This window comes from Heptranchias perlo, chromosome 22 (genome assembly GCF_035084215.1).
Source record: "Heptranchias perlo isolate sHepPer1 chromosome 22, sHepPer1.hap1, whole genome shotgun sequence".
NCBI classification, from domain to species: domain Eukaryota; kingdom Metazoa; phylum Chordata; class Chondrichthyes; order Hexanchiformes; family Hexanchidae; genus Heptranchias; species Heptranchias perlo.
Window position 1 is genome coordinate 32730917 of NC_090346.1, and position 13601 is coordinate 32744517.

The 13601-nt window shown below is 44.3% G+C and overlaps 2 protein-coding genes across 4 annotated transcripts in view; one reads left to right on the plus strand and one right to left on the minus strand.

Annotated features, from left to right (window-relative positions):
* The window catches only part of rps15a (ribosomal protein S15a), a 130489-nt gene that overhangs the window by 93636 nt on the left and 23252 nt on the right, over positions 1-13601 (plus strand). The gene's annotated exons all lie outside the window — the stretch shown is intronic.
* LOC137340920 (uncharacterized) overlaps positions 1-13601 on the minus strand; it is a 41101-nt gene that overhangs the window by 25825 nt on the left and 1675 nt on the right. For 2 of the 3 annotated variants that reach the window (XR_010966906.1, XM_068003728.1), the window contains exons 2-3: positions 6805-6945; positions 2465-2669 (exon numbers count right to left, since the gene is read on the minus strand). Coding sequence is in view for 1 of the 3 variants with exons in the window: in XM_068003728.1 (XP_067859829.1) it covers positions 2465-2669; positions 6805-6945 (346 nt within the window). In the remaining 2 variants the exon portion in view is untranslated. The remainder of the gene's footprint in view (positions 1-2464; positions 2670-6804; positions 6946-13601) is intronic. The other variant, XR_010966907.1, reaches the window with a different exon arrangement.

A 13601-nucleotide genomic window follows, 5' to 3' on the forward strand; every position in this document is an offset into this window, starting at 1 on the left:
GATTAATGACCTATCAGCCTCCTCCCAAAAAACAATAAAGTGATGGAAAGAATCAGCAATAGTGCCAACAAGCAATACCCATTCATCAATAATCTGCTCACTGATACTCAGAAATCACTAGGCTCCAGACCTCATCATAGCTTTGATGCAGACATGGACAGAGGAGCTGAATTCCAGAGGAGAGGTGAGAGTAACTGTCCCTGACATCAAGGCAGCATTCCACCGAGTATGGCACCAAGGAGCCTTAGCAAAATTGTGGTCAATGTGGGTCAAAGGAAAAACCCTCCAGTGGCTGGAGTCAAACCTAACACAAAGGATGATGGCTGTGATTGTTGGAGGCTAATCATCGCTGTCACAGGACATTATTGTAGGGATTCCTCAGGGAAGTGTCTTTGGTCCAACCATCTTCAGATGCTTAATCAATGACCTTTCTTCTGTCATAAGATCAACAGCAGGGCTGTTTGCTGAAGATTCCAGTGTTCAACTCCATTCACAACTTTTATGATAATGAAGCAGCCTTTACCAGCCGTCAGTAGGATCTGAAAAATATCCAGACTTGGGCTGGCAAGTGGCAGCTAACAATCACATCGTATAAATGCCAGGTAATGAGCTTCTCAAACAAGAGAAAACCCAGCCATCTCCTCTTGACTTTCACCATCATCGAGTCTCCTGTTATCGACATCTTGGGAATCACCAATGACCAGAAGCTTAATTGGACCAGCCAAAGCAACACGGTGAATACAAGAATAGGGCAGAGGTTAAGTATTCTGCAATTAGTGGCTCATCTCATGACCCCTCAAAGTCTCTCCACCATCTAAAGAATGAGAGGTGATCTCATCGAAACGTATAAAATTCTAACAGGACTAGACAGACTAGATGCAGGGAGGATGTTCCCGATGGCTTGGGAGTCCAGATCCAGGGGTCACAGTCTCAGGTTACAGGGTGTGCCATTTAGAAACGAGATGAGGAGAAATTTCTTCACTCAGAGGGTGGTGAACCTGTAGAATTCTCTACCGTAGAAGGCAGTGGAGGCCAAGTCATTAGATGTATTCAAGAAGGAGATAGATATATTTCTTAATGCTAAAGGGATCAAGAGATATGGGGAAAAAGCAGGAACAGGGCACTGAGTTAGACGATCAGCCATGATCTTTTTGAATGGCGCAGCAGGCCCAAAGGGCCGAATGGCCTACTCTTGCTCCCATTTTCTATGTTTCTATGTTTCTATCTATAAGTTCAAATCTGGAGTGTGATGGAATAATTACTTGCCTGGATGGATGTAAGCACAACAATATCAAGAAGCTCATCACCATCCAGTATAGAGCAGTTTGCTTGATTAGCACCCCACCAATATCCACCCCTTGCACCACTGGCAGAGTGGCTGCAGTATGTATAATCTATATCTGCATCCTGCACTGCGGCAACTCACAAGGTTACTTTAACAGCACCGCCATCCTTCATGAGCTCTACTACCAAAAAGGACAAGAGCAGCAATGTTGTGGGAATGCCATCACCTTAAAGTAACACATCATCCTGACTTGGCTGTATGTTGCTGTTCCTTCACAGTTACTGGGTCAATATCATGGAATTCTCTAGCTAACACTGTCAAGGGAACACCATCAGCACAAGTACAGCAGCAGTTCAAGGGAAAAGCCCATCACCACCTTCACAAGGCAACAATGGGTGGCCAATAAATACAGCCTTGCCAACGTTGCCCACATCCCAAGAAAAAGAAATAGAAAACTTTTATTATAAACCACAGAATCATAGAATATTTCAGCACAGAAACAGGCCAATCAGCCCATCAGTGTTTTTCTCCATTAGGCACTTAGTTTAATCCCACTCATGCTCGCTCCTCACACCCTTCAATATTCCTCTTTTTCAAGCAACTTTCTAATTCCCTTCTAAAAGAATTTGTGGATGCTTTCCCGCCCGGGAGTTAAAAGTCCCACTGATGGGCCAAATTGCTTTCTTCTGTGCTGTAAACATCTATGGTTCTATGTGGCATACGTGCGTCATAAATACCTACATGGTCTGCTTGCTGACCATGAGTACTGGATGGTTGTATAATGGTTTGAGGTCAACCGTACAAAACTGACAAATATATATAAAGGGGTAAATTTTGAATTGCTGATCTTTTTATGAAAAATCCTGATCATTAAAGACAATTTAATTTGGCTTCCCAAATAATAGCCTAGAAATTACTGATTGCGATATTAATGAGTGAGCACATAATGCATTCTTATGACATTGTTCTGTTTGTTACTTTGAGGTCTGTTAACTGTTTATTTTAAACTGTTTAGTATCTCCGCTAAAATTATATGTTCATATAATAATATCGCAAACAATAATTTCTAGGCTAATATTTAAATTGGAATATTATTTGTCTACACAGTTAGCCTTTAACTGTACCAGTCTATAGATTAAAAAGACTAAAGACACAAATCAGACGGGAGCACATTCATACCAGTAATGATGTTGTGAGTGTGCCTCTTTGGACGAAATTCAGGAATATTAGCACAGGGTGGATGCTGGTATCTGATATTGTGTATAGAAGAGTAGGACGTGGAGTAATTTTGGCTGGATCTTGTAGGGTTGGTTATTTCTTTCATTGCTTGGCCTCGAGTACTTTTTGTCCGATTTTCAACAACTGCTTTGTTCAGAATGCTGCGCTTTTAGAATTAAAACAAATTTTAAAAATTGTTTGAAAGTTGCATTTCTCCCAGGATACACTGATGTTAGCAAAATAAATAGATTAAAGAAGTGTATAAAAGATATATTTAAAATTAAGCATAATATTGCAGATTTTCAGGTTTAACCAATAAAAACGTTGAAATTGGTAGTTATGTTGAAAACATCAAAAATTAGAGAAAAAAAATTAATAAAAAACAAACTATTCTCACTGGGAGTTCACCGTAAATACATCAATCTGATTTTAAAATTTCTGCCTGCACTACTGCAACAAGAAGCTTGTGACCACGAGGTTCATCACATTTCCTTTTTCTGGATGACTCACATCGGAACAGAAATAGGGAATTTGCCCAATCAAGTATGCTCTATGTTTTTTGTCCCTTTTTTTAATCCTTTAATACCCTTACTTCCCAAGCAAGTTATTTATCTATCTTTAAAACACCTTAATTTGCTTTGCATTTATGACCTTCTGGGGCAGTGTGTTAAACATTCTCATAATCTTTTCTGTGAATTTTTTTTTCCTGGATTCATTTTAACCAGCAGTATCATAAATTCTAAGATTATGATTCCTAGTTATAGGATTCTCCTACTCGTGTCCTGCTTTTACATCAATTTTGAATTTTTTAATGGAAAAAAAATTAAACCACTGAAGAAAGACAGAATTTTGTGAAAGCAAAGTTTCTAAGAATAACTCTTCTCCCCCACCAAACTGGACTGTTAATAATAGGTTCCATTTAAAGGAGTTTTGCTTATTGATTTTCTGGGTATGCTGAGGATAACTGAGACTCAGAAGGATACAGCAATTCCTTACAGCATTGTTATTATAAAATAAAAGCACTGCATGGCTTACAGAAAGGGACAGTAAGGATATATTTTGAATTGGAGAATGGGGCTAAATAATCTGCCGTGGCATTGCTCGTGGGAAATCAAGACGAAGTGCAGTTTTTCCACAATCCCATCCCAGCACTCATCCACGTGCCACATGCACAGCCACTCTTGGTCATTTGCTGGTCGTATTTCTCAGCCCCAGTCCCGCTTAACGACTGTGTCGCCCACTGCAGCAGAGCACTATTCCCAGTAGGCCTTTTTGTGCCACATCTGGGCCTATCTCGCTTCTACTACCCTGCTCCAAAAACATTGTCTGGATGCCCCTCAGGCGTCACAGCAAGTTCAAGTACTGTTTTCGATGTCAGTCTCTCTGCTCCCATTGAAGTTTTGCTCTCCTCCATTTATATAAAATAGTTTAGCATATATCAGAATTTAAAACCTAGTGTTTTTTTACAGATATATATATATAAAAAAGGCTTTAAAATGGCTATAAATATGAGTTCAGACTTTTTCATTGTTGTATATTAACTATAAATAACAAAAGTTGTAAATATATACTTAAAAATTTTATAATTTAAAATAAATCAAGCCCCCTCCCTTTTCCACTCTCCCTCCTCCTGTCCACCTGTTTTCTCTTCCCCTCTCCTCTTGTTCCTCTCCTGCTCCCTCACTCCCTACCTCTCCCTTTCCACCATCCCTCTTCCCTTCCCTCTCTCCGTTCCCCTGTCTCCTTCCACTACCCTCTCCAGCTATCGCTACTCCCTCTCCCTCAACTTTCTCCTTCTCTCCCCACTCGCACCACTCCTCTCCTCTCCTGGCCCCTTCCTCTCCTCTTCTCAGCCCGATCAGTCACCTCCTCTCCTCTCCAATCCTCTCCCCTTCTCTCCCCTCCCTCACCATCTCCCCTCCTCACCATCTTGCCTCCCTCCCTCCCCTTTCTTCCCCCACCCTCACTCCCTCCCATCACCCCTTCCCCCCATGTCTCTCCATGCCCTTATCCCCATCCTCACCTCCTTCCTGCTCCAATCCTCCTTCTCCCATCTTCTCCAACTCCTCTCCCAACTTAGTCCTCTTCTTCTGCTTTCCTCTCTCTCCTTTTCTCCTGAAGCTCTCCGACCCCGGCTCCTCCCCTTTTCTTCTCTGCCTCCTGCTTTCTTCTCTCCCCCTCTACTCTTCTCCTTACATTCTCTTCTTCCCTCCCTCTTCTCCTCTTTCCCACCCCCTTTCTCTACCTCTCTTCCTCCTGTCTTCTTCCCTTCCATCCATCTCCCCACTCCTCTTCTCACCTGCTCTCCCCTTCCCTTCACCTCTCACCATCTTCTTTTCCTTTCCCTCCTCCTCCACTACCCTCCCCTTCTCCCTTCCCATTCTCTTTTTGCCCATTTCTCCTCCCATCTCCTCCCTGTCCTTCTCTCCTCCCCTCCTTTCCCCGTCCTCTTCTACTTTCCCACTCGACTCCTCTCCCACTCCTTTCTATTGCTCTTCCTCTCCGTTACCCTTCCTTCCCTTACCCCTCCCCTCTCTTGCCTTTCTCTCCCCCTCCCTGCCCTGCTCTTCCTCTCATCCTTCTCTCCCTTCTTCCTCCTCTGTTCATGCTCTTTTCTCCCCTATTCTGCACCTCCTTTCCCCTCATCGTCACCTCTCCTCCTATTTCCCTCCCCTCCTATTCTCCTCCCATCTCCCCTAATCCCTTCTTTCCTGTCCTCTTCCCGTTCTCTTTTCCTCTCATCTCATCTCTACTTCCCTTCCCCCTTAACATCATCTCCTCTGCTTTCCCCCACCCTTCCATTTCCTATCTTTCTTCAAACCATCCTCCCCCTCCCCTCTGTGTCCTCCCATCCACCTTCTCCTCTCCCTTCCTCTCCCTATTCCTTACTCTCCTCTAACCTCTCCATCACTACCTTTTCCTCTCCTCACCCTTCCTCTTCTCTTCCCTTTCCTACCTGCTTTTCTCCCCTTCCTCACCCTCTCTTCCTCACCTTCCTTCTTCTCCTCACCTTCCCTTCTCTCCTCTCTTTCTCCCCATCTTCTTTCCTCCTCCCGTGCTCTCCCCTCTTTCTTCCGTCCTCTTTCCCTCTCCTCCTTCCCTCTCCTCTACTCTCTCCCAACCTGCTCTCCCCCTTCCTTCTCCTTCCATTCCCTCCCTCGTCCCTTAGTCCTCTCCCCTGCTCTCTGACTCATTCTCTTTACCCTCTCATCCTTTCCCAATCCTCTCTTCTCCTGTCCCCTACCCGTCTTCTGTCCCCTTTCCTCTTTTCCTCTCTCCCTCCTCCTTCTCTTTGCTCTACCCATCCTCTCCCGCTCCCCTTCTTTCTTCCTCTCACACTTTCCTTTCCTCTTCCCCTCCCCTGCCTGGGACTAAGAGGAGGTGTGTAGTGGGAGGTCCACAGGTGGGCCCACATATCAAGCCATGATTTGGGGGCTAAGAATTAAATTGATTCACAGTTAGTACATTTTATTATTATACATTACTATTGTTTCTGTGCCAGGGATTTCAGTACCTCACTTGTGAATGGGCCACTTATTGTACAGACACAATGAAGACAAGATTATTAATAGGCAAGCACAAAAACCATTTGGGGGAAAGCCCAAATTCACTTTTAAATTCAAAGGAGAGAGGACAGACTAAAGGCTAAAATACTACATATAATGAAGAAAATATCAGAATTTAAAACTGAACTACAAAAAAAATGGAGAAAATAAACCTAAAACTCTTGTGGAGGCAGAGGGCATGGCTGAGGTATTAAATGGGTACTTTGTATCTGTCTTCACTAAAGAGGATACTGCCAATGTCAGGCAGTAGAGAAATTAAATAGAAAGAAAATAGATAAAGAGAAGTTATTTAAAAGGTTGGCAGCGCTCAAAGTAGAAAAGCCCCCCGGTCCGGATGGGATGCATCCTAAGTTGCTGAGGGAAGTAAGGGTGGAAATTGCAGAGGCTCTGACCACAATCTTCCAATCCTCCTTAGATCTATTTAGATTAATAGGGCAATTTAAGATTGCTTAAAGACCTCACAGTACATTTATATGGGTTAAACATCACAGTATTTCCATTATTATTTTCAATGGTAATATTTGGGTATGGATCAGAAAAAATGACATATACTTAAAACAGAGTTTATACAAAAATTTATATATTTATCTTAAAATATAATTGAAAGGCAAATCCAATTAACAAATAAAGGTGGATCAGAATGCAACAAGTGATTTCAAATAATTAAATATACAATATTCTAATACATTTATTCGAGCACAACCATCTCTTTACTAATCAAGTTCCAGAACTTACTGGTACAAGTTCCTTTTGATAAAAGGTTTCTTTGTGTGTAGTTATCTGTTCCTTTACATCCATATTCATACCCAGGTGTTTTATCTCACCAGGGTAACCAAAACATTTGATTACAGGTTGAATTCTCTGACTAGTATAAAACTAGGGAAAGAAATAAAATATATCAGTCAAAAATGAGAAATCTAAAAGAACATTCTACAGTATAAGCACTTTAAGTGCTTTTAAAATGTTCAAAACTTGTTTCCCACCTCAGGATTTTAGTTTTTTTTTAAAGTTTTGAAGAGGGGAGTAATAAAGACAAATGATGAGAGGGCACAGGGGAAATAAGATCTGCTGACAAAAACAGCCCAGGCCATTGGGAGAGACATTAGGACAAGCGGAAAGGGTTAGGGGATAAAGGGAATGGCAGACCGTAATGATTATGATGAGAAACAAGACAGTGGGACAGAGGGAAGGGGAGAGAGGGGGTAATGAGGGAGGCACAGGTGGAGATAGAAATACAACTCATGGAGATGTGGCACAGCAATGATCATGGGTCGAAGGGTATGATAGGTAGCAGCGAAGAGGAAAGACAAACTCTAAATACATTTTAAGTGCTTAGCCTAACCACCTACCCATGACCTACTATCCAAAATAAAAGAAGAAAAGCAACAGCAGAAGTAAGATTACACAGAAAGAAGCAGATGAGAAGACAGAAAGAGTTGGAAGCAGAAAAGAGTACAAAGAGATGCAAAAAAAGAAGCAATAGAAAAACAGCAGACAATCAAGAGCAACGCTGTCCTAACATTTACCTGAGGAAGGAGGAAGTCTCCGAAAGCTTGTGAATTTAAAATAAAATTGCTGGACTATAACTTGGTGTTGTAAAATTGTTTACAACTAACTCACCTGAGAAGCACCACAGGAGATCCACTAGCAGTAATGCAAGTATTAAGATGTATAAAGGTAAAAATTCCACTGCTGTGCCAGTGGTCCAGGCATATGCCAGGCATAGGGATAACGGTAAACTGGCAGCAGAGGCCTTGTGCCTAATACACACTGTCAACATGTCCAGGCTTTTCTACTTGTGCAGTTCTGGGGGAGTAGGAGGTTCACACTACTCCATAACACGAGCCTCATTATAGGTCTTAATTTCATGCATTTGTGGGCGGGTAATCCCAGCCCCACAAATCCTGCTAATTTATGCCACTTGCACAATGTTACTGCTGCAAACCTGTATAAGCAGCACACACTACATAGCAGGTGCACAGACTGGAGAAACCATTTTCTATGCTTCTTAAAGCTGTGCTGCTAGACTTATTAGACTCCACTTTCAGAACAAAGGACTAATTTTTGTCTGCCTATCACCCCATATTTCAGTCTGAACAGATGGGTATGCAGACGAAAATCGAAAAGAAAAAGTCACTGATTTACCACCAGATGTCCGCCTGTTGCGATTTTCAGCGGGCCTCGATTTAGGCAGCCAGTGCTCCCACCCAAAATTGATGGATGCCTAATGAATAGATTACAATGAAGGTCCTACAATGCTGTTAGGACCCAAAAACATTTTTATGGCAACCAGTACTGCCATTTTCTCAACCTGCCCACAAACCATGGATGGTATAGATCGGAAGGTGGCCATTTGCAGTGCTGCTACTGTGGTGGCCACCTGAGCCTGCTCTGTATGGGTCAATTGAGTGAGGCAGCTGGGGGATATGGATGCTGAGCTGCCTTGAGACACAACTCCCTCATCCATGTCTAATTCTGCCATGGGTCTGCAGCAAAAATGAAAGCTGTGTATGTTGATGTGCTAAGAGAAGGGTCTGTAGATGATGGCGTATTTGTGGTGAGAAAGGTGAAGATGTAGACAGACTGTTCATGCAGTGACCAGCTATGGTAGTCAAGAGAGTCTCCCAAATCAGATTGGCACAAATGTTTCTTGCAATGGAAGCATTGCAATGTTGATGCCCTTGCTCCTTAATGGGGCAAAATTGTGCATCATGCAGAACACCATGACGATCTTTAAAGCCCCTGCCATACTCAGGATGCCTCTGGGTGATCCAAGTGCCTGAAGTGTACTTTCAGCATGCCGATAGTGTGTTAATTTATGATTCTAGTGAATAAATGTATCTCATTATAGTGCAGTTCACCTGGAGTTATAGAAATCGCACCAATGTCATCAGCCAAGACTGTAGAGGATAGCCTTTATCTCTGAAGGGTCACCCAGAGACTTGCCTTGCTAAAGGGTGGTGACACTGCAAAGTTCATTAAAATGAAGGCATTATGGCAGCTTCCAAGGAAGTGAGCACGTGCATGATTGTGGGTTGCTGGTCACAAACATGCTTCCAGTTAAGACAGTGGTATTAGAGTTGCCAACTCTGGTTGGACTGTGTTATGGGAGGTTCCATCACGTGACATCCCACCTCCAACCACCTCGCCTCCACACAACTGCACAACATTGGTTGCCCGGCCTGTCAATCCATTAATAATGGTGGCTACAATACTCATAATCCTCTGTGCTTCAAAAACCAATCTATCGCATGGTTTTACTGGTTACAGCACACATGCACCAAGGCTGCATTGCATCCTGGAGTAGGCATCCCCGCTGTTTGTTGCGAGTTCAGCTGGAGCAAAATGGGAGAAGAAAATGCCTCTATGATATTTTTCCTGGCTTGCTCGCAAGAGTGTCCAGGAGATTAACCTTTAATTCCAGGAGGCTCCAGGTCAATCTGAGAAAGTTGGCAATCATAAATGGTATCCTTTCTTGTTAATGTACATCAGATCATTGATGTAGAGTACCTATGGCCATAGGGGTACCATCTATGACTCTTTGGGGCTTGTGGTATCCTGCTACTTGGTAAAATGGCAGTAATCTGTAATGTTATGCTTGTTATCCATGGAGAAGCTAATTAAGTTGGTAGCTATTGAGAACAATGCATCATCGATGACTTGATGCATCTGTGCATAGATATTTGTTTTACGTTACAGATATTCCCATTACCTAGGACACAGAAATTAAGGCCAATGGTGATCCTAACTTCCACTGGAAAAGCGATTTATATAGTGGATGTGGCTGCAGGTCTGTTTGCAGCATGTGGCATAACAATGACAGCTTTCTTTGTAAAGCTAAGCCTCCCCAGGTATTGCTCTTCAGTCAAATACAAATAAGAGTATCTCTGCCTGTATACTCTGATCTCAGGGTGCCGAACGGTAAGTGGGTGGGTACCATTCTGCTGTTGTGCAGCCCCACCAGCCTGGCCTTCTTCCATTGCTCTTCTTCTTCCAAAAGGAAAAGAAGGGAATTGCCCAAAGCCTATTGTGTCCTGTCTGATGCAGGGGGAATGGTTGTCCCACAGCAAATGGTAGAATGGCAGATAGTAAGGTGGCTGGCAGAAGCAAACGAACAGAAATATCTGCAAAGCTTTGAACTACGTGTGCTCAGCTCTTCAAATTTACCCCGATCACTTCCCCGGTGCCAAGCAACATGAATGCTTGTTTTATATGATTGTGATAACCACGGAGTGCAAATGAGGTGGAATTGACAGAAAATGGGATGGATGACTTCCCCATGTCTTCGTGTGAATGCAGTTGTCCAAAAAATAGGCTGGGCACTTCCACTTCAGCCGGAAATGATCGTGGAAATCTGGCAGGCATTAAAATGGGTGAAGCCCCTGTCCCATTTTCCACTCCAGCCCCCTGACTACAGCCCCAAATAGAGGTGGAATGCAGTGGGAAATCTGGTACCCTATATACCCACTAGGCTAACCCGTTCCCAAGTAAGTCATAAGCACTGGCTAATAAATTGTATCTAACAGGATCAATGTGTTTTTTTTTAATGTAATGATAAAAACAGAAACAAATAAAAATAACAGTTTCACATTAATGCAAATTTAATAAAATTGAGAATCATTTACTTCAGAATAAGGTGCTGTAGAAAACAGTGACATCGTGGGGGGAATTTTAACCCCCAAGGATGGGTGGGTTGGGGGTGGGAAAGTGGGATAGTGAAAATCATTGATTTTTGGAGCGTAACTGCAACCTGGCTCCACTCGCCCACTTCCTGGTTTAACCAAGGTGTGTTTGGATGCGTGTGAGTAACCTACTCGCCGCAGTCGGGACCTTAATGATTTCAGGCGGGCGATTATTTAATCATCAATTAAAGTCCCTGTGAGACGTTAAGTAAGCGTTTCTGAATTGAATGTGACTGAACTTTAAATTTAATGTCTCCAGCATGGGTTTCCTGGGGCTCGTGAATCTCGCCAGTGAAATGGAGGTGAGATTGAGCTGCAGTTCATGATTGCTCCATTTGAATAAAAGCTCAGTTACTACAGCTGGTGTCTCAGTTCCCTCTGGCAAATGTTTGGCAGAGAGTTCTTGTGTTGAGACAGCTTATTAAAAACTTTGGAGCCTTTCAAACTGACAAGATCAGGATGGGGTGGGATGCAGTGGATGTATTCGAGAGGACATCAGAGGAGAAGGAAAAAGATGATCCACGGCAGTGACGTCGAGCTATGTTGGGATTTGCAGGTGCACAACAAAAATCTGGAGAACAGCAAAGAGCTGAGTGGAGAGCAGCAGAAAGGGGAGCAACTGAGAGGCCAAGGTCACAGGAGACACTACCCACGTGAGAGGGACTATAGACAGAGGCTGAGCTTCCTGGACCTATCTGAAAAGCAGTGTCTACGCAGGCTCAGATTGAGCCAGCAGGTGATCGCTGACATCTGCAGTCTCCTTGAAGAAAAGTTGCTCCCTGCTGGACCTGGTAGCTACACATTGCCTGTTGCAGTAAAAGTCACCACTGCCCTCAATTTCTTTCTCTCTGGCTCCTTCCAGTGCGCCACCGGTGTCATGTCCAGGGTGTGTCAGTCATCTGCATATAAATGTATAAGGCAGGTAATGGAAGGGTTATTTGCCAGGGCGCCCACTTATGTGAACTTCCCCGTGACAACAAAGAAAAAGCCAGAATGAGCAGGCAGTCAGTTTCGCCTTTCTGGCTGGCTTCCCAAAGGTGCAGGGTGCAATCGATTGCACACAATTGGCAATCCGAGGACCACCATATGAACCAGGAGTTTTCATCAACCAAAAGGGGTTCACTCCATCAATGCACAGCTGTTGTGCAACCACAAGAGGTTTATGCAGGTGTGCGCCAGATTCCCTGGCAGGTGTCATGACGCGTTTATAATGCGCCAGTCCAACATTCCAGACCTCTTCTACCAGGAGACAGACTTAAGGACTGGTTCCTAGGAGACAAGGGATACCCCTTTCAAACTTGGCTCATGACACCTGTGAGGAACTCCACCAACGAGGCGCAAGAGCACTACAACCAGAGCCACAGGACCATCAGATGTGTCACTGAGCAAGCCATCGGCATGTTGAAAATGCGCTTCAGGTGTCTGGATAGGTCTGGAGGCGCCCTTCAGTACACACCAGCGAGGGTGTCGAAAATCATGGTGGTGTGCTGTGTCCTGCACAACATAGTGCAGCAGAGAGGTTTAGAGGCAGAGGACGATGAAGGCGTGTGATTACGACAATGAAGATGAGGAACAAGAGGAGAAGGATGAGCAATATGAAGATGGGGCACCCATTGCCAGACCAACCACGTACATTGCTAAAGGGGATGCCCTCATATCTCACAGGCTCTGTTAGTCAGAGTGGGACAAAAGAGACATTGATATAGTTAGGCCGGCTCCCACCACCTCCCCTCTCACTTTGCACAAAACAGTCCTTCAACCACACATACACCCATTGCACATGCACCCAATGGGTACCGTCACGTATTGGCATTCATCATGAAGTAAATGAAAGGGCGATCTGGCACTTGGGATGCAATAATGAGCAAGACATGGAAGTGGTGCTAATCAATAAATTTTATGTGCCAACATAAAAAAAGGAAACTTAACACAACATTTCTTCAAACATCCATGTGCCATCCTTGGTGAACTACAATTGCTTGAACTGACGCTTCCTAAAGCTTCTATGCAGTGCATCCCCTGTGGCTTCAGCAGAGGTAGAGGCAGGCTGCCCAGATCCCTGCCATGATTGCTGAGATGCTCTAGGCCTACGACTTCTCGGTTTTGAAACCCGTGAGGGCCCCACCAAAGACTGCTCCACCTGCACCGGAGGGGCAGTCTCGACCATTGGGAGAGGAGGCAGCATGTCGGGTGCTGGTTGAGGGGAGGGCAATGGGTGAGACATGGGAGTGCTTTGAGTGAAGTTCCCACTTTCATGTCCCCTTTTGCCATCATCCCTCTACTGGGCCAGCGCCACATCACTCCTACCACTCTGCTGGACAGCAGCTTGGTGCACGGTGCTGCGTTGTAAGGCCACGGATAAGGTATCTGTCACCCTGTTTAAGGCGGCAGGCATGCTGGCTTCCAAAGTCAGCACGTCCTTGGTCATGGCCTGCATAAACTCATTTGAGAGACATGCATGAAGCTCCATGGAGGCGACCACTCTCTCCATGGCAGACAGTCTCGGAATTACGCGTAACATCAATCCACTCATGTTGGAGTTAGACTCCTCCATCCTCTCAGCTATTGTGGAGAGAGTGCGTGGCACATTTCCCAGTACCTCGCAAAATTGCAGCCATGCCTCAATCATTCTCATTCTCAACGATGGCCCCCAGGGTTCAGCATCTGTATCCAGTTGAGCAGAGCTTGGAGAGGAGTGCGCCCTCTGAAGTGGACTCTCCACATCTACCCATGCCACCAGTGTCTGCTTGTGCTCACTTGTGAGTTGTGAATCACCAGGTGAAAATCCAACTTACTGTGTAACAGGACCCACCGAAGTGCGAGTATCTGCACTGGTACATGACTGTGTGT